The 22,827-nt window shown below is 40.7% G+C and overlaps 1 protein-coding gene across 3 annotated transcripts in view; it reads right to left on the reverse strand.

The window, feature by feature from the left end:
• The window catches only part of FAM13C (family with sequence similarity 13 member C), a 507,877-nt gene that overhangs the window by 81,148 nt on the left and 403,902 nt on the right, over positions 1-22,827 (reverse strand). For all 3 annotated transcript variants that reach the window (XM_075612947.1, XM_075612948.1, XM_075612946.1), the window contains exon 9: positions 17,276-17,339. In XM_075612947.1, the coding sequence (XP_075469062.1) occupies positions 17,276-17,339 (64 nt within the window). The remainder of the gene's footprint in view (positions 1-17,275; positions 17,340-22,827) is intronic.

Below are 22,827 nucleotides of genomic sequence, written 5' to 3' on the forward strand. Positions count from 1 at the left end.
TTCTGCAGCCTGTGGAGGAGAAAGAGGAACAGGTGCTTCCGGTACCAGAGCCGAAAGTTTGGCCATTTGGCATGTTAGGGCCACAATCTGATCGGCCATTGCCTGGTTTTGCTGTATCAGCGTAGAGATTGCTTGCCTCAGTTCGGCCTGGTCTGCGTCTTGTGGGCTCGTCATAATGTTACGCCGGAGTAGCCCGCAGACCAGACCTGTCCCTAGAACTGAGGTGGCAGGTATGAATACACACACCGACAGAGCGAGGGACGTGTCCGGGTTGTGGTATTAGATGGTGCCAGACCAGATGGGGTGTATTGCGTGAATACTTGCCGGTACCATTTTCCCAGAAGAATGGTCGTTGCCGTTGCTGAGATCAGGGGGGTAGGAGACGTATGGAGGGATCGAGATGAGTGCCGTGGTCGAAGGGAGCCAGAAGGTACGTAAACAGTAAACAGGAACAATCCGAAGTCGAGAGCCAAAGAACAAGCACTGTGAAACACCCATACAAAAACTATGACGAGCAAGGAAGCACAGAACAGAGAGGGTATATAAAGCTGGAACAGCCAACCAGGAGAGGGGGCGTGCCTGGAGGAGCCCAGGGAGCTTCAGTGCATTGGCTGCTGTTCTTAGAGCTCAGGTGACACTCAGCAAGACAAAGAATAAAAACCGGGCGCTTCTCAAAGATAAGTGAATATTAAATAATTAAGTAATTATACGATATACGTGACAGTGATGTTCAATTAATAATCAATACACAAATTGTGTTTAGTGACCTTCACCAATGTGTGAAAAAATATATAAATATTAAAGTGCAATACAATAATAAAAAAAAAAAAAAGCAGCTCTACACCCTTAAGGCAGACTGTTCAGGTCCAGATGGTTCTTGTGCAGGTTTTCAAATTGGAGCGGAGCGCTGGGTGACTCAGGATTATGAAAAAGAAAAATAAATGCAATAGTGCAGATGGTATAACAATGATAGTCTGAATAAAAATGTTCTCTGTAATAGTTGTACTCACAGATTGTACTATCAAATATAAGCGTATCAGAGACCCTTCTCTCTCTGATGGGAGCCCTTTAATGGATACCCCTCAGAGTGGTGTCTTGATACTGGAAGCTTGTAGTATGGTTGGTCAATTATTCTCCCAGGTGTATGTGAAAGTAAAAGAGAGAACGCACAATAGAGTAGTATAGTCTAAATTGTATTAGCAGCAATCGATAAATATATGTATAATACACTCACATTTTGTAATAAAATAATGTTCGAGGGAGAGGACAGCTGTGGATGGAGAACGCCGGTTTTTCCAGGAGCGGCGGAGCCCTTCCGCATACGTCACGGATGCCCTCGTCACGTCCTGTGTTGTCTTGGGTCAGGGCGGAAGAGGCTGCCTGGTGTGTCCGTCTCCTGATGGTTTGCCAGCAGTTGTCTCCCGATCTCCTCAGCACAATCACCTCCCACAGCGGATCGATTCTACGCGTTTCGCTGTGGCTTCTTCAGGAATCGAATTGGTTAACCCCATAGGTCCTCCCTTATATATATAGTCCATCATAAATTAACATAGGGCTAATCAGGGGGTCCTATCAGCTGATTGCAATTTTATGTCTGATTTACATATCATGGGTAATGGAGATGTATGTCAGTTCTTTTAAACAGTGCAAACAATATAAGAAATTCATATTCTCTAATACAATTAATACAATTTCTATTACAACAAATAAAACAGTTATATTTTAATTCATAATATTTAAAACAAAAGATGATGTAAAAAAGAGTATATAAAAGAATATATGAAAAATGTATTAAAAACGACGCAAGGAGTGACGGAGTTCTAAATAGGATGAGGAAGATAGACAAAATTAGATGCAAATACATTCTAAAATATTAATGAAATACAAATATCATATTCTCTTAAAAGAGTTATATTAAGAACTTTGATATTAAAATTACCATAATGAAAACACCATATTGTAGTAAAAAACACATAATATATAAGAACAATATTTTAAAAACAATATTTTTAAGAACAATAATATTATTAAGAACATGTGTTCAAACCATTATATTAAGAAGGCACCAATGTCTATATCAACATTTAGACCCTTTGGACTGAGGGTCTGTAGCTTATGAATCCAAAAGGTTTCCCTTTTTGCTAATGTATTTAATCTATTGCCCCCCCTCCAATGTATTGGGACATATTCAATACCTTTAAAAGTTACAAAATTGGGATTTGATTGATGACACATATAAAAATGTTTGGAGACATTGCGTGTTAAAATGCCCTTCTTAATATTTAAAAGGTGCTCTAAAATCCGTACTTTTAGAGGCCTTGAGGTACGTCCTATGTATTGGAGACCGCAAGGACACTCTAAAAGGTAGATGACAAAATCCGTTTTACAATTGATGTACCCCTCAATTTTAAAAATTTCACCAGTGGTGTGAGATTTAAAATTGAATTTATCCTTACTGCACCGACACACTTTATTCGAGCAAATACCCGGTATGTACCTGGCAGATACCTGGAATGCGCCGCTCCTCACCTCTGACAAGCCCCGTTGCATTTGCCTTCCCAGCCTGGGTTCATGCCTGGCTGACGGGCGGCTGATCTGTTAAATGATAATGATTAGGATTTAATAGGCTGCAATGCTTAGCGTGTCTACCAGATGGCATAAATTCATGAATTGTAATGCAGTATATATATATATACTGTGCAGTATTGCAGCCAGAGGGAATAAAATGCTTCAATCCCTGCTTGGAAAATACCTCAATGCACTCGGGCAGAAAACAGTCACAAACCTCAATACACCCGGGTATACCCGAATTCGTGGGACTAGCCGAGCTCGAATAAAGTGTGTCGCCAGTGTATGTTTATGCGTGCATGCTTTGCATGCATAACAACCATAAAAACCTTTTGGTTTATCTAGCCATGTACTAGTCTCTTCATTTTTCTTCTTTAAAAAGGTGGTCGGTGCTAATTTGCTCTTAAGATTTGGAGCTTTTTTAAAAATGACAACAGGTTTATCAGGTATATGATCTTTTAAAATCATGTCATTTTGAAGGATATGCCAGTGTTTACCTATTATGTTTTTGATCTGTGATGCTTCTCTATTATACTGTGTAAGAAAAGCCATATTAAAATTGACGTTTTTGCTTGTATTCTTATCCTTTGTACTTAATATTTCTTTGCGGTCTACAACGTCTGCTCTAGTGACAGCTTTATCGATAGTGTTTGAGTTATATTTTCTTTCCTTGAATTTATTCAACAGGACCTTTGATTGCTCATGGTATATCTGTTCATCAGTACAGTTTCTTTTAATTCGTCTTAACTGTCCATACGGGATATTACGAATCCATTCTGGATTATGGCAGCTGCTTTCTAATATGAAGTTATTGCTATCCACTTTTTTAAAAAATGTTTTCGTTTTTATCAAATTGTTTTCAACATAGATGGTTAAGTCCAAGAATTCTACCTCCTTCTTACTCCAATTGGTAGTAAATTTTAGATTCAAATTGTTCTCTCCCATATGTGTGAAAAAAGCTTCAAGTTCTTCTACACTGCCTCTCCATATGAACAGGATATCGTCTATGAAACGATTCCATGAGACAAGGTTCGCACCAAATTCCTGGTTGGACCATATATGATCGTCCTCCCAGACTCCCATAAAGAGATTCGCGTAACTTGGTGCGAACCTCGTCCCCATTGCGGTCCCTTGTTGTTGCAAATAATATGTGTCATTAAACCAAAAATAGTTCTTTTCCAAAATAAATGTAATAGATTCAAGAAGAAAATTAATCTGTTCATCTTTCATTTCAATATCAGTTCTCAATATTCTGTCAATGGCCCTAAGCCCGTCATTATGTACAATGGAAGTATACAGAGATGTAACATCTGCTGTTACTAAAATGTATTCTTCTCTCCATGGAATGTTTTCTAAAATATTAATCACATCTGTGGTGTCTTTGATATAGGATTTAAGTGAACTGACATATTTTTGTAAATGGCAATCGATATAATGTGATAAATTACTTGTTAAAGACTCAATACCTGATATAATAGGTCTACCTGGTGGGTTTACTGGATTTTTATGAATTTTTGGGAGAAGATAAAAGAGCGGGAGCTTTACATTTTCTTTCCAGAGATATTTAAATTCTCCTTCATTCAAAATTCCCTGCTCTTTTCCTTTTATTAATAAAGTCTTCAGATCATTTGAGAAACGTTTCGTTGGATTATCTTTTAATATTAAATATGTATTTTTGTCTCCTAAGATTCTGTTTGCTTCTCCCTCATAATAAATACGGTCCATGATGACAACTCCTCCACCTTTGTCTGCCTGTTTTATAATGATGTTCTCATTTGCAGTCAAATCATCTAGAGCTTCCCTTTCTCTTTTTGTGAGATTATGTTTAAATTTAGTGGGTTGTTCTGTAAGAAGGTTAAAATCATTGATTACCATCTGATAAAACACTTCTAAAAAATGACCTTTTTCATGACTAGGATAAAAAGTGGATTTTGGTTTTAATGAGGTGTGTTTAAAATTATCACTGTTTCTATTTAGGGGTAAATTTCCATCAGTATTACTGATTTCTCTCTTTATTGTTGATTGATTTAAAAAATGTCTTTGCACGGTTAGTTTCCTTAAAAATAAATTCGCATCAATAAAAAGTTTAAAATTATTGGGATCAACAGTGGGTGCAAACGTAAGACCCTTGGAAATAACATTTTGTTGGAACTCGGTTAAAATAACTTGACTCAAATTAAAAATGTTCTTTGTACTACTTGGTGTATTGTAATTTTTATTTTTATTTTTATTTAGTATGTTTCGTCGTCTTCCTCTTCCTCCACCTCTTTTTCCTCTATTTTTCTCTTTTTTATTTCCACAGGGGATTTCTCTACCTCTAACGGGGAGAAGCGGTTCTGAGTTGCCCACAAATCTGTGGACCTCCCGAGCCCTAAAAAATTTGCCTGTGTTGGTTCAGAGGTAGTGTGTCTCTTTAATGTACTGCACCGACACACTTTATTCGAGCAAATACCCAGTATGTACCTGGCAGATACCTGGAATGCGCCACTCCTCACCTCTGACAAGCCCCGTTGTGTTTGCCTTCCCAGCCTGGGTTCATGCCTGGCTGACGGGCGGCTGATCTGTTAAATGATAATGATTAGGATTTAATAGGCTGCAATGCTTCGTGTGTCTACCAGATGGCATAAATTCATGAATTGTAATGCAGTATATATATATATACTGTGCAGTATTGCAGCCAGCGGGAATAAAATGCTTTAATCCCTGCCTGGAAATTAACCCAATGCACTCGGGCAGAAAACAGTCACAAACCTCAATACACCCGGGTATACCCGAATTCGTGGGACTAGCCGAGCTCGAATAAAGTGTGTCGCCAGTGTACTGTTTCTAGAACTCTTTAATTCTTTTTCTTTATGGTGAATGGTATCTTCTCTTTTACGCTGGGGTTTCTGATATTTGGCGTTAAGATGTGGATGTACTAAAGATGGTTTATTTAAACTGCTTGCTATAGCATTCTCATCTCTATGTGTGGTGTTTTCTCTCTTTGGATTATCCATCTTATTTGATTCTGGATGGTATATTCTATCAGTATTCCTTTTGATATTCTAATTATATTTGTTACCTTTGGCAAAATCATCTTCATCTCTCTTGTATTTATTCTGCTTGTTAGTGACTAAATTGTTCTCAAGGGATTCTAACCTTTTTTGTAATGTGATGTCATTTTCTTTAAATACAGGGTGGTTCATCAAAGGTTCTATAGTATCCTTTATAATACTGATTTCCTTATCCAAAATAACTAATTTCTTTTGATGCTGTGATGATTTTGCCAAAGGTAACAAATATAATTGGAATATCAAAAGGAATACTGATAGAATATACCATCCAGAATCAAATAAGATGGATAATCCAAAGAGAGAAAACACCACACATAGAGATGAGAATGCTATAGCAAGCAGTTTAAATAAACCATCTTTAGTACATCCACATCTTAACGCCAAATATCAGAAACCCCAGCGTAAAAGAGAAGATACCATTCACCATAAAGAAAAAGAATTAAAGAGTTCTAGAAACAGTACATTAAAGAGACACACTACCTCTGAACCAACACAGGCAAATTTTTTAGGGCTCGGGAGGTCCACAGATTTGTGGGCAACTCAGAACCGCTTCTCCCCGTTAGAGGTAGAGAAATCCCCTGTGGAAATAAAAAAGAGAAAAATAGAGGAAAAAGAGGTGGAGGAAGAGGAAGACGACGAAACATACTAAATAAAAATAAAAATAAAAATTACAATACACCAAGTAGTACAAAGAACATTTTTAATTTGAATCAAGTTATTTTAACCGAGTTCCAACAAAATGTTATTTCCAAGGGTCTTACGTTTGCACCCACTGTTGGTCCCAATAATTTTAAACTTTTTATTGATGCGAATTTATTTTTAAGGAAACTAACCGTGCAAAGACATTTTTTAAATCAATCAACAATAAAGAGAGAAATCAGTAATACTGATGGAAATTTACCCCTAAATAGAAACAGTGATAATTTTAAACACACCACATTAAAACCAAAATCCACTTTTTATCCTAGTCATGAAAAAGGTCATTTTTTAGAAGTGTTTTATCAGATGGTCATCAATGATTTTAACCTTCTTACAGAACAACCCACTAAATTTAAACATAATCTCACAAAAAGAGAAAGGGAAGCTCTAGATGATTTGACTGCAAATGAGAACATCATTATAAAACAGGCAGACAAAGGTGGAGGAGTTGTCATCATGGACCGTATTTATTATGAGGGAGAAGCAAACAGAATCTTAGGAGACAAAAATACATATTTAATATTAAAAGATAATCCAACGAAACGTTTCTCAAATGATCTGAAGACTTTATTAATAAAAGGAAAAGAGCAGGGAATTTTGAATGAAGGAGAATTTAAATATCTCTGGAAAGAAAATGTAAAGCTCCCGCTCTTTTATCTTCTCCCAAAAATTCATAAAAATCCAGTAAACCCACCAGGTAGACCTATTATATCAGGTATTGAGTCTTTAACAAGTAATTTATCACATTATATCGATTGCCATTTACAAAAATATGTTAGTTCACTTAAATCCTATATCAAAGACACCACAGATGTGATTAATATTTTAGAAAACATTCCATGGAGAGAAGAATACATTTTAGTAACAGCAGATGTTACATCTCTGTATACTTCCATTGTACATAATGACGGGCTTAGGGCCATTGACAGAATATTGAGAACTGATATTGAAATGAAAGATGAACAGATTAATTTTCTTCTTGAATCTATTACATTTATTTTGGAAAAGAACTATTTTTGGTTTAATGACACATATTATTTGCAACAACAAGGGACCGCAATGGGGACGAGGTTCGCACCAAGTTACGCGAATCTCTTTATGGGAGTCTGGGAGGACGATCATATATGGTCCAACCAGGAATTTGGTGCGAACCTTGTCTCATGGAATCGTTTCATAGACGATATCCTGTTCATATGGAGAGGCAGTGTAGAAGAACTTGAAGCTTTTTTCACACATATGGGAGAGAACAATTTGAATCTAAAATTTACTACCAATTGGAGTAAGAAGGAGGTAGAATTCTTGGACTTAACCATCTATGTTGAAAACAATTTGATAAAAACGAAAACATTTTTTAAAAAAGTGGATAGCAATAACTTCATATTAGAAAGCAGCTGCCATAATCCAGAATGGATTCGTAATATCCCGTATGGACAGTTAAGACGAATTAAAAGAAACTGTACTGATGAACAGATATACCATGAGCAATCAAAGGTCCTGTTGAATAAATTCAAGGAAAGAAAATATAACTCAAACACTATCGATAAAGCTGTCACTAGAGCAGACGTTGTAGACCGCAAAGAAATATTAAGTACAAAGGATAAGAATACAAGCAAAAACGTCAATTTTAATATGGCTTTTCTTACACAGTATAATAGAGAAGCATCACAGATCAAAAACATAATAGGTAAACACTGGCATATCCTTCAAAATGACATGATTTTAAAAGATCATATACCTGATAAACCTGTTGTCATTTTAAAAAAAGCTCCAAATCTTAAGAGCAAATTAGCACCGACCACCTTTTTAAAGAAGAAAAATGAAGAGACTAGTACATGGCTAGATAAACCAAAAGGTTTTTATGGTTGTTATGCATGCAAAGCATGCACGCATAAACATAAGGATAAATTCAATTTTAAATCTCACACCACTGGTGAAATTTTTTAAATTGAGGGGTACATCAATTGTAAAACGGATTTTGTCATCTACCTTTTAGAGTGTCCTTGCGGTTTCCAATACATAGGACGTACCTCAAGGCCTCTAAAAGTACGGATTTTAGAGCACCTTTTAAATATTAAGAAGGGCATTTTAACACACAATGTCTCCAAACATTTTTATATGTGTCATCAATCAAATCCCAATTTTGTAACTTTTAAAGGTATTGAATATGTCCCAGTACATTGGAGGGGGGGCAATAGATTAAATACATTAGCAAAAAGGGAAACCTTTTGGATTCATAAGCTACAGACCCTCAGTCCAAAGGGTCTAAATGTTGATATAGACATTGGTGCCTTCTTAATATAATGGTTTGAACACATGTTCTTAATAATATTATTGTTCTTAAAAATATTGTTTTTAAAATATTGTTCTTATATATTATGTGTTTTTTACTACAATATGGTGTTTTCATTATGGTAATTTTAATATCAAAGTTCTTAATATAACTCTTTTAAGAGAATATGATATTTGTATTTCATTAATATTTTAGAATGTATTTGCATCTAATTTTGTCTATCTTCCTCATCCTATTTAGAACTCCGTCACTCCTTGCGTCGTTTTTAATACATTTTTCATATATTCTTTTATATACTCTTTTTTACATCATCTTTTGTTTTAAATATTATGAATTAAAATATAACTGTTTTATTTGTTGTAATAGAAATTGTATTAATTGTATTAGAGAATATGAATTTCTTATATTGTTTGCACTGTTTAAAAGAACTGACATACATCTCCATTACCCATGATATGTAAATCAGACATAAAATTGCAATCAGCTGATAGGACCCCCTGATTAGCCCTATGTTAATTTATGATGGACTATATATATAAGGGAGGACCTATGGGGTTAACCAATTCGATTCCTGAAGAAGCCACAGCGAAACGCGTAGAATCGATCCGCTGTGGGAGGTGATTGTGCTGAGGAGATCGGGAGACAACTGCTGGCAAACCATCAGGAGACGGACACACCAGGCAGCCTTTTCCGCCCTGACCCAAGACAACACAGGACGTGACGAGGGCATCCGTGACGTATGCGGAAGGGCTCCGCCGCTCCTGGAAAAACCGGCGTTCTCCATCCACAGCTGTCCTCTCCCTCGAACATTATTTTATTACAAAATGTGAGTGTATTATACATATATTTATCGATTGCTGCTAATACAATTTAGACTATACTACTCTATTGTGCGTTCTCTCTTTTACTTTCACATACCCCTGGGAGAATAATTGACCAACCATACTACAAGCTTCCAGTATCAAGACACCACTCTGAGGGGTATCCATTAAAGGGCTCCCATCAGAGAGAGAAGGGTCTCTGATACGCTTATATTTGATAGTACAATCTGTGAGTACAACTATTACAGAGAACATTTTTATTCAGACTATCATTGTTATACCATCTGCACTATTGCATTTATTTTTCTTTTTCATAATCCTGAGTCACCCAGCGCTCCGCTCCAATTTGAAAACCGACACTCAGCAAGAGCCAGATTGTAACCGTGCGGTGTTTGGGGGCGGAGCCTGAGTGGGGATAAGTTCAAGGGCTTTTGTGTGTGCACTGTAAGTCCGACGTGTGCATGAGAGGAAGCAACGTGGGGTGCGCACGTGCGTGCGGGGTGGCGATTCTGCGCCGACGGCTGCGGCGCAGAGCGTGGAGGAAGAACCTCGTGGAGCGTCCCACCATGCCGAGGGGTAAGTGATGAAGCTGAAGGGGGCTTGCGTGGTTGTAGTGGAAGGGTCTGAGCAGTGTAAGGAGAGAGGCGTGAGCTCCGCCTGAGGCGCTGTGTGCTCACATTCCTAACACTATGTAACTATGTAACCAACAATTCAGTTCCTCTCTGCCGCCCCCACCCCCACTTTTTCCTTTCCATGTACTGTATAGGAATCAGGGTGTCCTTGGAAATTAACTGTGTTCATTTAAGCTCCGGCGACCCCCTTGTTCTCGACGTACTTACCCAGGAAGGCGGTGCCGGTACTTCCTATAGATGTAAATCCCCCATGTTATGGAGCTGCTTCCTATTATAGTGCATGAAGCAGGAGATTTAAACCTCCAGTTTGTTTCCCCTGGAGGGGATAGTCCCGGTGACATACATATAAGGTAAAGGGGAGGGGCAAAAAGAAACCGAGTAGTGGGAACTGTCCCCTTAAATTAAGAGTATGTTATCTCCTACTACCCAATCTTTTTTACTTACCTGAGCCACGTAAAATAATGGAACTGTTTTTTGTCTGGTTAATTAGTTACTAGTTTTGTAGCACAGCCATAAATGTGAGTAATAATCCCCAAAGAACATGGCATTGCTGGCCAATAATGCCCTGTCCGGAAGAGTGGAAGATGTGAGGGGAAAGCCAAAGCTTTAAGAATTGAAGGGATTATCAGAGTCTTGTCCTATAATTTTGTATAGTGAAACTGCAATAAACATGTTGGTTGTCCAGAAAAGCTCCACGTGACATAAATAGCCCAGTAGGGGATTATACCAGAAGGAGTTATCTCCTGCAGTGTATTGGATATTCTTGAATCAACAATATAGTTTACATTTATGTCTGTGCTATTCTGAGAGCCTCTATCCTATAAATAATATACAGGACTGTGATCATTCAGAGCAGGGTGCCTCAGCCGGAGATTCAGTTTAATACCATTTATCACAGAGAAGCATAAAGCCTCAGGTTGATCCAAGGTGAATAATTACTGAAGCTTACAGAAAAAAAACACTGTAGCTCTAAACATGAAGTTCAGTCTAATCTACCTTTAACCCTATACTGTGCATGCCATGCACTGCACACTAATTAGACCAATCGTGATAGAATATCGAGTTAGGGGCTACAGTGTATACAAAAAATCATTAGCTACCCAACATTTTTTCGTTGCATTCAAAAGCTTTGTTCTATCCTGTCTAAATATTATTATGTGTATTTCATATTTACAAATCACAATCTCGACTGCGATTCTCTAATCTGCTTTAGCCAATTAGCTGCTGTCTAAACTCGCATACTTTGAAATACACACTGAATCATATTGTATTAAAGCCTATACTCAATATCTGAAAATAACATTTTCAGGGAAAATACAGTGAAGTACAGAAGCTTTTTCAACAGTTGACATCTAAAAACACTGCTAGAGTTTTAGGAAACTCATGCTTAATCCGGTAGCTTTTCTCAGCCTTCTGGTATTATATTAATATGTAATTAAGAACATTAGGCTGTTAAGGAACAATAAAAAAAGCTGAAATAAATTACTGTCTGAGATGTGCTTTCCCTATGCAGTATAACAAAAAACATACAGTATATAACATATGGCCAGCCATGCGCAAGTTGCCTTGTTTTTCCATCTGAAGGAGCATTAATGTCTTCCGTTTTACTTTATGGTCTGGAATAGTGTTTTCCAAGTCCAGTTCTAAGACCCCTCAGCTGGACCGGTTTTAGTACAACCAAACCCTTTGAAACTTATTTCTACTTAGGACTACATACTGTTATCAAAATCAGTAATGGGTGCTATGTTCCCTGAGGATAACGCGAATTCCCAAAGCTATGCAAAAACAGCGGTAAGTGATCTCATTAGCATAGGCGTAACGGTATGTTAAGTTATCACTGCCTCGTGTTAGCTTCACATAACATGACGCGCATTCAGTCTTACCGAAAGGTGGCAAAACGCCCTCCAGACCCTGAGCAAATCCACATTTCAGGTTCTGGAAGGAGCGAATGTCACCTTTGGGTATAACCGAACGCGCCGTTGACTATAACGGAGCTCTGTGGATAGGTGATGTTTAAGGGAATACCTCTTATTAGTCCTAACGTGCGTTAGTTAACAGAAGGCTCGTTATGGCTGAACACAGCACTTAACACTTCGTCAGTGAGCTTTGAAGATACTCGTCAGCACTTAATGAGGCTTTAACTTAAGTGCCTCCTTAGCGGTATCGCTTGCTTAGAAGCTACTCTAGCCTGCACTGATATAGCCGATAACTTACATTAATACCTTGTTAAGTTAATAATGGAGCTCTGTGGATCTGTCTTTAGATTGTAAGCTCTTGGGGACAGAGCTCTTGGGTACTCCATTTCCTAATGTTTCCATATATGTTTGAAGTGTTTATTCCCATGATGTATTATATCCTATGTTATTTTGTGGCATCTATTACTGATGTGAAGAGTTCTGTACATAGCCCTATACAGATAAAGATATACAAACAGTACATGCATACATAAACAGGCTCAAACTGTATAATTATATGAAGATGAAGAAGGCGTAAAATATTGGAATTGATTGGACATATAAAGAAAAAATTCAAAGAGAGAAAAACACAAATTATCTGCACATTTTTCCTATATTCGCAAATAATCTCCACCTGTTCTATGCACTCTCAATTTTACTCTGGGAATCAGGTATTTTCAATGCTGCTTCACAGCTTATCTCTGTGCTTAATCACTCTCGATGCAATTGTATGCTTAACAGAATTCCAAAGGACTAGGTAAATCATAGGGGAAGTGAAGGATACAGATAGTATGAAGTCTTTCTAAGATTATATATACAGTATGCATGGTATATACACACATTTTATATACCTAAGATCTGAAGACACCTAGATGAAGATGATCCAGATCTGACACGAGTGCTCATAATGGGGTCTGCTACTAAGTTATTAGCAAAACTCAACCCAAACTACAAACATGAACCTAATTCTGGGAGTACCCCTATAGGCCCACCCTCTCCCAACACTGCCCACAATTTTCAATCTGTACCAGTATCTCAAGAGGAGATTACACAAGCGCTCCTCAAATTGAAACTAAGCAGCCAATGTGGACCTGACTTACTACAATCTAAGTTCATACAACTTGCTGACCCAGCCATTGCCAAACTGCTTGCCTCCCTAATCAACTCTATCTTGTCTTCAGGCCATAACCCTAAAACCTGGAAAACTGCCAGTTGTCCCAATCTTCAAAAGTGGGGACAAAAACACTGTCTCAAACTACAGGTCAATCCCTCTTCTCCCAATACTATCCAAAGTCATGGAAAGACGTGTTCACTCCCAATTAAGCGATTACTATACCAAGACAAATTTCCCGAGCCAATGCCAATCTGGCTTTCACCCCAAATACTCCACAGTAACTACCCTGCTAAAAGTTTGCAATGAGATCCAGTGTGTAATGGAACTGGGACAATTTACTGGTGCAGTATTCCTAGAATTTGCAAAGGCTTTTGATACTGTTGATCATGTTATCTTGCTAAACAAACTTCAGTGCTCTGGAATAGGGAAACATGCTTTAAACTAGTTTCATTCCTAGCTATCAGGCAAATCATCCCAAAATGTGTCCATCTCAGGCTCTAACTCCAACCCCTTGGATATCACCTGCGACTCTGTTCTGGTGCTCCTACTCTTCAGTCTTTATCAATGATCTTCCTACAGCTTTTAAGGGAGCTTCAATACACATGTATGCGGATGACACAATCTTATATGCACAGAGCCCTAACCTCTCCGACCTTGAACACGTACTTCAATCTGATTTTTTGAGACTTGAAAATTGGATTTCTCCCCCAAAAAACTGTTTTTAAACACTGACAAGATGTAACAATAGTATTTGAGACAAAGGCTACATTTCTAAAGCTACAAATGACTGAGGTTCAGATAAGAACCAGCTCTGATACCACCCTAACTCCTGTTACTAGTTTTAAATACGTGGGCATATGGTTTGACTCCCATTTAACATTTGGGTTGCACATTGATACCCTGACATCCAAAACAGGTGTACTTTATAGGAACAAATCCTCCCTAAACCCGCTGGTCAGAAAGCGCATCGCACAGCAGATGCTAATGCCAACTATAGACTAGGGGGACATAGTTTATGGCACAGCACTCCAAACGTAACTTAGCAAACTAGACACCCTCTACAATTCAATATGCTGCTTTGTCCTCCAATGTAACTCCAACACACATCATTGCGAAATGCTCAAAGAACTAGATTGGCCATCATTTGAGAATATATATATATATAGATATGAATATATAAACAAATATATAATATATATATATATATATATATATATAAAAACAAATATATATATATATATATATATATATATATGTAGCCAGGTCTCCCAGACTGACCCTCACCTCCGTTGTGGTGAGAGAGTTAGGGAAGGTTGCAGGGAGCGCTCCGTTGCACCGGAGGTTCCGCGGCGGCCCGAGCATCCAGGGCACCGCCATTTCTGTATTTGCGCACGTGCAGTTGTCCCGTAGGCGACGGCGACACAAGAGAGGTCACGCATGCGCAGCGAGTTGTTGCGCGAGCGCGCAAAGCACTGACTAACCAGAGGAATTTTAGAGCAGGGGACTACAAGTCCCATGAGCCTCAGCAGGACCAGGTGACGGCCGGGAGCCAATAGGGCTAAGAGGCTGAGCAGGGAGGGGTTATGAGGTTGCGCAGGGGAGCATGTTGGGCAGAGAAGACCGGGAAGGGGAAGAGGTAGGAGCTCAGTGTGTAGAGAGGCAAGTAGCCTCTACACTAGGCCCGCATACCCCCAGGCCCAGATAGGCCCTGAGTCCCAGTCAAGTCTTGTTAATATAGGGACAGGCCCTAGAATAGGAACCTGTCACATAAGTGTGTGGAGCTAGGGACACAGAGACTGTCACAGCTACATCCCAGAGGTTTGGGACCAGACCTCTCCAGGAGTACCATCAGTCCCCGGGAGGGATCGGCCCGGAGGACATAACAGACAGCCCCAAGTCGTTGGATCCTTTGTGAAGACCGTTTGCGGGCCCGAGCGCAGGAGCACTCGGCAGGTAACATCCAATAAAGTGCACCAACTATAACATTGTCCATATTAGTGGCTGCGCAGTCACACACATACACTCACCTTGGGGGTTTGTGGTGTGGGGTGTTGGACACGGTGTGGGAACACGGTGAAGGGTCGCGTCCTGCGAGAAGCGTTAGTTATTGTGTCTCATTGAAGAGTAACATTGATAGGAATATATATGCATGGTTATGGTTACAGCTAGTAAAGCTACTGTTTCTTTTACATGCTGTGTCAGTAGTACTGTATTATTGTCCTGTGAGGAACAACTCCCGCTCTGCTGGGAGCCATCGCAGTTGGAGGCGCTGCACCTAGTAAGAGATTATCCCTACATATACATTGCCCCAGGCTCTCCGTGGCAGAGGCTTAGGCCCTGCGAGCCAAAAGTTTAGACAGCTTTGGTGGTATACTGTATTCAGAAGGAAACAGGGCTACATATATAAACAAACAAATATACTGCACCGACACACTTTATTCGAGCAAATACCCAGTATGTACCTGGCAGATACCTGGAATGCGCCGCTCCTCACCTCTGACAAGCCCCGTTGCGTTTGCCTTCCCAGCCTGGGTTCATGCCTGGCTGATGGGCGGCTGATCTGTTAAATGATAATGATTAGGATTTAATAGGCTGCAATGCTTCGCGTGTCTACCAGATGGCATAAATTCATGAATTGTAATGCAGTATATATATATATATATATATATATATATATATATATATATATACTGTGCAGTATTGCAGCCAGCGGGAATAAAATGCTTCAATCCCTGCCTGGAAAATACCTCAATGCACTCGGGCAGAAAACAGTCACAAACCTCAATACACCCGGGTATACCCGAATTCGTGGGACTAGCCAAGCTCGAATAAAGTGTGTCGCCAGTGTATATATATATATATATATATATATATAAAAACAAATTATATATATATTTTTTTTTTTTTTTTTTTCACAGCGCTTCTCCATGTAGGGAGCATGCAGCTGGTGAAAACATTGGTCTTACATTTGTGAAAAACAGAAAGTGAATCCCAGCGCTTCTCCATTGAGCCATCAATAAATGGGAAAATAAATATACATAGTGGAAACTAAACCCAGCGTACAGCGCTTCCACTGCAGCAAAGGATTCTGGGAAATTACATGCATGCTGTTAACACAGCTGATAATGGTGAAAGGCAGGGTTGCAGACCTGCCTAAGACATGTGAATGTGCTCATAAGTGATCTTTTGTATTTGCTATATATATATATATATTTATTATTTTTTTTTTTTTAAAGAACACAAGATCTATTGCACTCACATACTTAGTTAAAATAGGAGCTTTGGGTATAAATGAAGGTGATTTCGGGAGTTTCAGACCATGCTTGTGTAACTTGGCATCTCCTCTCTTCACACTTGCATCAAAACTCTGCCTCTCCGAAGACATCAAAGGCACTCGTGTCAGAGCTGCAGTATCTCCATCAGGGTCTCCGCTGATCTTAGGGTGGAACATATTTAACCCTATAAAGACTTTCTACACTGTCTTTATGATTTTCTTTTCCCCTATGACTTACCTGGTTCATTGGAAAACCTTTGAGCTTATAATTGTACCAGGGAATAATTAAGCACAGAGATAAACTGTGAAGCAGCACTGAAAATACCTAATTCCCAGAGTAAAATTGTAAATGCATAGAACATGTGGAGATTATTTCCAAATACTGTATATGTAAAATGTGCTACACTTTTTTTTCTTTTCACATTCCCAAAGCAGATCCAACTTTTTGTACCTGGAGAGTCGTCCTCTTCAATACTTCATTTGGAATTACTGTGAGATTCTTTGGACTTACTCTGGGTGCATTATGGACGGTGTAAAGCAAGGTGTGTGTGTGCATACAGTATATACTGTGTGTGTATATATATATATATATATATATATATATATATATATATATATATACTGTATATATATAATTGTCTAAATCTATTCCCTATATATGCTTTAAAGCTGATGAGCCACCGCAGTCTAGAAAGGAAATGCTTAAGGGTCTTGAGGACTACAGTTGTAAAGCACTGGTCTATACTGTATGTTGACATTTGGCTTTATTCATAGACTCACAGACTGTTGGTGTGTGGTTTCCAAACTACACAACTAAGGTTAACATACATTCTTGTTACAACTGCACTTTCAATGATGGGTGTTCTTACCTCGTCCAAGTTATGGAATTGTTCTGAAACTTCACTTGGCTGGATAGGCATTATAGGACTGTTTCTATAAAGCAAATAGAAATACCTAGTGAATATCTTTTGCTAATTTCTGTAATATTCAATGACAATCATTGTGATGTTAAATGTATGTTGCTAAAATGCTTGAGCATACATTTAAGTTCCCCCCAACTACAAGGTTATTACAGTTTGGTTGAAGATGTACTGTAGGTTTCTTCCAGCTTTCTCATGCAATGAAACAATACCCTGTACAGTGTGTTCATTGTGAACAATGTAGTCATACAGAATATATTTTTCAATACGAGAAAAATTGTTACATGCAACAGGAGTTTACATACTGTATAGTGTTACATCTATAAATAGCTGATAATGTTTCTTTGTTAAGAGATCAACCGTAAAAAAAAGAGGGAAGTGTCAATTTTGCAATATCGACTGCTCTCTTGCAGGAACTAGCAACTTTTATTTTGTTTGGTTTCCTCTGGCTTTTCTCATTTTAACTTTCAATTAGCAGGTGTTCACTTTACAACACAAAGCACCTGGGAACACATTCTTGATCTCTCTAGGACACAGTGGTTGAATATTGTATATTGACAGGTCAGGGAATTGCTGAACTGCAGGGCACTTGTCCATGTTGTACTACAGTAGTTCTTGTTGTACAGAAATGAGAAGTGCAACTTTTTGCCCAAGTTCGAGAAATGTGCTCTTTATTTCACCAAAGAAAAAATGAGCAGTTTCAACAGTTTGCAAGCAGGTCGCTCAGTAAAAGCCAATCTCAATGCCATAGCCGGAAATATTTTTATGCGAGAATGTCATATTTCATGGTCCCGATATTGTCCGAATATGGACTTGCTGGTGAAATTCACCAATTTCGCTACAACTTAGACAGGTTTCAAGAACTTTTTGGTCAACAAAGTTTGTGCGGCAACTTTTGGCGAATTTGAGCACTATTTGGAAAGTTTGAGTAAAACAATGTTGAGGGGAGAATCGCAGCTGCTTAACACACATCTAAAAAGGGCCGAGCAACTGGAGCAGTTGATGTTTGGGTTATCCGCTTGCAAAATTCCATAGTTCAGTAAAACTAAAGTATTTAAAAAGTGAAAACAAGTTATGAGATGAGGGGGGGAAAGGGGGTTGGGCAGATTTTCATGAAGCATTCTTTATCACCATACATACAGTTATAATTGAGCGTAAAGGGCTACATTAAAATAATTTGCCTTTTATCTCATCTATGCCAGACCCTCCCTTTGGCATATAAAATAGGTACAGATATAGTAAGATTTATTGTCCCCAGCACCGCAGACGAACAAGCAGAAGTCTGTGGCGCTGGGGAGTGTCGCGTTAATCATTCGTGCTGTGATAGGAACGGCCGGTGAACTAAAGATGTCAATTCTTGCTACATTTTGGCATTTTATTTGCTACATTGGTGCAGGGTAGAGGAACTTCTAAGCTAGCAAAACCTCTAAGGCCTCGGGCACCGTGCTGAGGCGCGCTGCTGCTCGGCACTGAGCCCCTGCAGCCGCAATGAGAGCGGCTTTAGCAGGGGCTCGCGCACGCTTCCGCAAGCGTGTTTCTTACAAAATGTTTCGTTTTTGCGCTTGCCGGAGCGCAGGGCCGGTCACACGAGCGGCTCGCCCAATCAGGGCGAACAAGCTCCGTGACGTCACCCCACCCCCCCCCCCCCACACCCTGGACGGCGCGCGGTCTAAGGCCAGGGAAAGCACCCGCTTTCCCTCAGCCTCAGCGCGCCTCCGCACGACTGGACCCACTATGGACTCAGCCTAAGGAGGCAGTGCACATGCAACCAACTAAATGAACAGATCCTATTACCAAAAAAATGTGTATTTAAAAAATAAACCTATTTGTATATACTTATACACACACACACACAATAGCAACTGTGTTATTTTCCCAGAGCCAGCTGCTCAATATCAGATGTCATTCATCTCCCAGCTACTTTTATTATCTGAAGTATCAGAGCATCAATCACTAGCAGAAAGAAGTAATTTTTACTAGGTACAGGACATAAAACCAGGGACTATGCTGATCTGCTAATAAAAGAAATATAAAGCACATATAATAGTCTCCTGAAGTCTAAATAGGCACAGTTGGAGCTATTTTTATGCTTAAGAAAAAATGTGTATTTTAAACCACGTTACACAATATTCAACACAAGCTGCTTTGCTTGAGGAACATACTGAGCTTAGTAAACATGCAAAAAAATTCTCAGGTCTTCCACACAGGTGAGCGATACAGCACTTGAAAAAGAAATACATTTGGTGGCCATTTTAAGAGCCTCAGCAAATATGTTTTCGTGTTAATATTTTATCAAAAGGGTAATAAATGTTCTCACAATAATTACAACGGCACCTTTAAGGTTCTAACCACATAGTGATAAATGCAGTATACCCACAACCAAGTCTACAGTAGTAGCTGCATATGTATCAGAAAGATTGATCATAAAAAAACATTGTGTTAAACCTAGAATGTGAAAAAATCATACATTCTTGAAATATAATTGAGATAACAAAAATAAATAAAAGAATAGATATTCATAAATAAATGAAACAGGAAAGAAAGCAAGGAGCCTTAGGCAAAGTGCGGCATGACCGCAAGGCCGAGGCTCACCCCACCCCCACCTTGTCCTCCTGCCCCCTCCTGGTCACCTGTGACACCCCAGAGGAGCAGGGGGCCGGCTGGAGGAGTTAAAGACAGGCAGTGAGGGGCGGGATATCCTGCCGCGCCCCTCACTGTGTTTTCTCAGTGTCTGTCCTGGGTGCAGGACTTCTGTTACCAGCTCCAGGCTCGGGCCTGTTCCCAGAACGGAGGCAGGCTGCGGCAGCAGCTGCCCTGCGTTTCGGGCGGAGAGGTGGAGGGGGGAAGGGAGGCTTCGGCGGATCCCTCCAGGGGAGCAGCGTGCACGGTGACTTACCAGATTTCCCGGGGCCCAGGACTAGAGTTATGTCCGGGGCCCCCCCCATCGGTGGTCTTGTGAGCCCCCCCCATATCCCACCTCATGAGCCCCCTCTTTCCATGTATTTCTCTTCCCTCCATTTCACCCCTCTTCCTCATTTACCCCCTCACTCTGCCTCCTCCATCAATTACCCAACTCTCACTCAATCCCCCTGCGCCTCACATGTATTTCTCTCACTCTTACGCCCTCTTTTCCTCCCTCCCTCCTCTCACTCACCCTCACCATCCGTCAATTACCCCACTCTCACTCAACACCCCCCGCCACAAAATACATACCAAAAAAAAAGCCCCAAATACATATAATCCCCCCAATACATATAAAAAATACACCCCCTCTGCACTACAAATAAAAAATACACCCCCTCCACAATACATATAAAAATACACCCCCAATACATAATAAAAATACACACACCCCATACATGTAAAAATGCACCCACCCCTACATTTAAAAATACACCCCCCAATACATAATAAAAATACACCCACCCTCCCAATAAATAATAAAAATACACCCCCCCCTATACATAATAAAAATACACCCACCCTCCCAATAAATAATAAAAATACACCCCCCCCCATACATAATAAAAATACACCCACCACCCCAATACATAAAACAAACACACCACCCAAAAACATATTAAAAAACAGACTTACCTTGTTAATAGTCTCGAGTCTCAGGACGGGGCCGGTGGCTGCGGGGGGACCGGTGGCCAGACAAAGTAGTTGCCGCCGGGCCCCGGCTCTCCCACACCTGCAGGCCTCTCCCTCCCACGCCGGGTTTCCGACATCCATGTGCGCCGTGCCTCTCTCTCATGCTGGCACGCGCTGGAACCTGAGCCAAGCTTACGTCCGGTGCCCTGACATCAGTGAGGCCCATCGCACGCCAGCGTCAGAAGCTCTGCGTGGGACAGAGTGAGGGAGAGGCCTGCAGCTGTGGGAGAGCCTGGACCCGGCCCGGAACACTTGTCCTGGCTGTCCCACCCTGTCGGCGGCCCTGCTCGCGGCTGACGTGAGGTCAGCTGAACGGCTGGAACTTGGGACGGTCCCGGATAACGGGCCATTATTTAAGAGTCATTGGCCTTACCTGGTGGTGGAGCTCTCTGGCAGGGTTAACACCTCCCCATTTGCTGTATATGAATAAATGCCACAGCCATTCTACCTCCAGACCTTTGTGTGCTTTATTTGTGGGCTGCTGTGGGGGGTTGGGGGAGCAACACCGCAAGATCTGAGGTCAGTTAGCATTTTGGCCCGCATTGACTAAGTGATGCCATTCCATAATACACATTTCATCACCAGAAGTCACCTCACAGCCCATTCAAATGATCGGGCCATAGGTTGTCTTCCAGCGCCTGAAGGTGTCATCTTGAATAGCACCACTTAGTAGAAATAACCCTTAATGTAGTAAAAAAAAAATTGTAACAAGTAAATGTCAAGTAAATGTCAACCGCTCATAATTTTCAGATAAATCTGAGAATCCATAGGGACAGAGGAAAAAGATTAAGGCACAAACATTAGGATGAAGAATTTGTCCCTATGCAGTATGAACTGAGTTGAGAAATGTACGTTAAATTGAAGGCGAAAGGTGCAACATCTAATGCCCCCTTTATTAGAGTCAAAAGCCAAAGGGCTGTATTTAATTTAAATTTCGGGGCACGCATGATGTTGGCGCGGATGCACGCTTGCTAAGTGAGCTCTGTGCATCCCGTCCAGCATAATACTTAATAACCCCCGATCGGTACCTCAGAGCGGCATGTGAGCTGCAGCGGCGGGCTGCCCCCCAAGAGGTACAAGAAGCCGGGACCCCGGATCTCTCCCAGTTCGACGGTGGACAAGAAGAAAAACAAAGATGGTGCCGAGGCTGTCGGGCTCTGACCGGGAGGGAGAGAGTCAGACTGCTGGGACAGAGGGAGACACGGCAGGCACAAGAGTGAGAGCCCTTGCAGAGAAAGGCAAAGCTGAAAGAGACATGGATGTGAGAGGTACTGCTGCGGCCGAGTTTATTCGAGCATTTGCCCGTTCTCGGCCGCAGCAGTAAACTGGCGCGCGCCGGAGTGTGCCGGGCGCGCGCCGAAGCAGCGGAAGAGCGCCCTCCGATCGGGGCGCTCTCCCTCCCGCTGCCGGGTCTGCCGGGTCCCCCGGAACCCCCTGCCGCCGTCCCCCACATCGCGGGACACCAGGGCTCCCTCGGGGAGCCCTGGACGCGCGTGCAGGGGGCGCAGGCTCCCGATGACGCGTGACCGCGCGTCACCGCCAAGGGGCGGCCACTAGCAAGCCGGGAAATCTCCCGGCTTGCGGAACCGGCCACACTTTAATAAAGTGTGTCGGTAGTGTACTGCTGAGAGGGAGAGGCACTGCAGATGGAAACACTGTGATCGCTAAACAGGACCTTCAGAATATGCTTAAAGAAATGCAAACTGGTTTCCAGTCAGCATTGGACAGAGCCGTAATGGAATTTAAATCAGCAGTTTTCTCTCTGGCTAAAAGAACTACAGAGCTGGAAAACAAGATGGACGCTGCCTTACAAAACCAGGTAAATACTGACGATGAGGTCCTGTATT

Source organism: Ascaphus truei, chromosome 8, assembly GCF_040206685.1.
Source record: "Ascaphus truei isolate aAscTru1 chromosome 8, aAscTru1.hap1, whole genome shotgun sequence".
Lineage (NCBI taxonomy): Eukaryota > Metazoa > Chordata > Amphibia > Anura > Ascaphidae > Ascaphus > Ascaphus truei.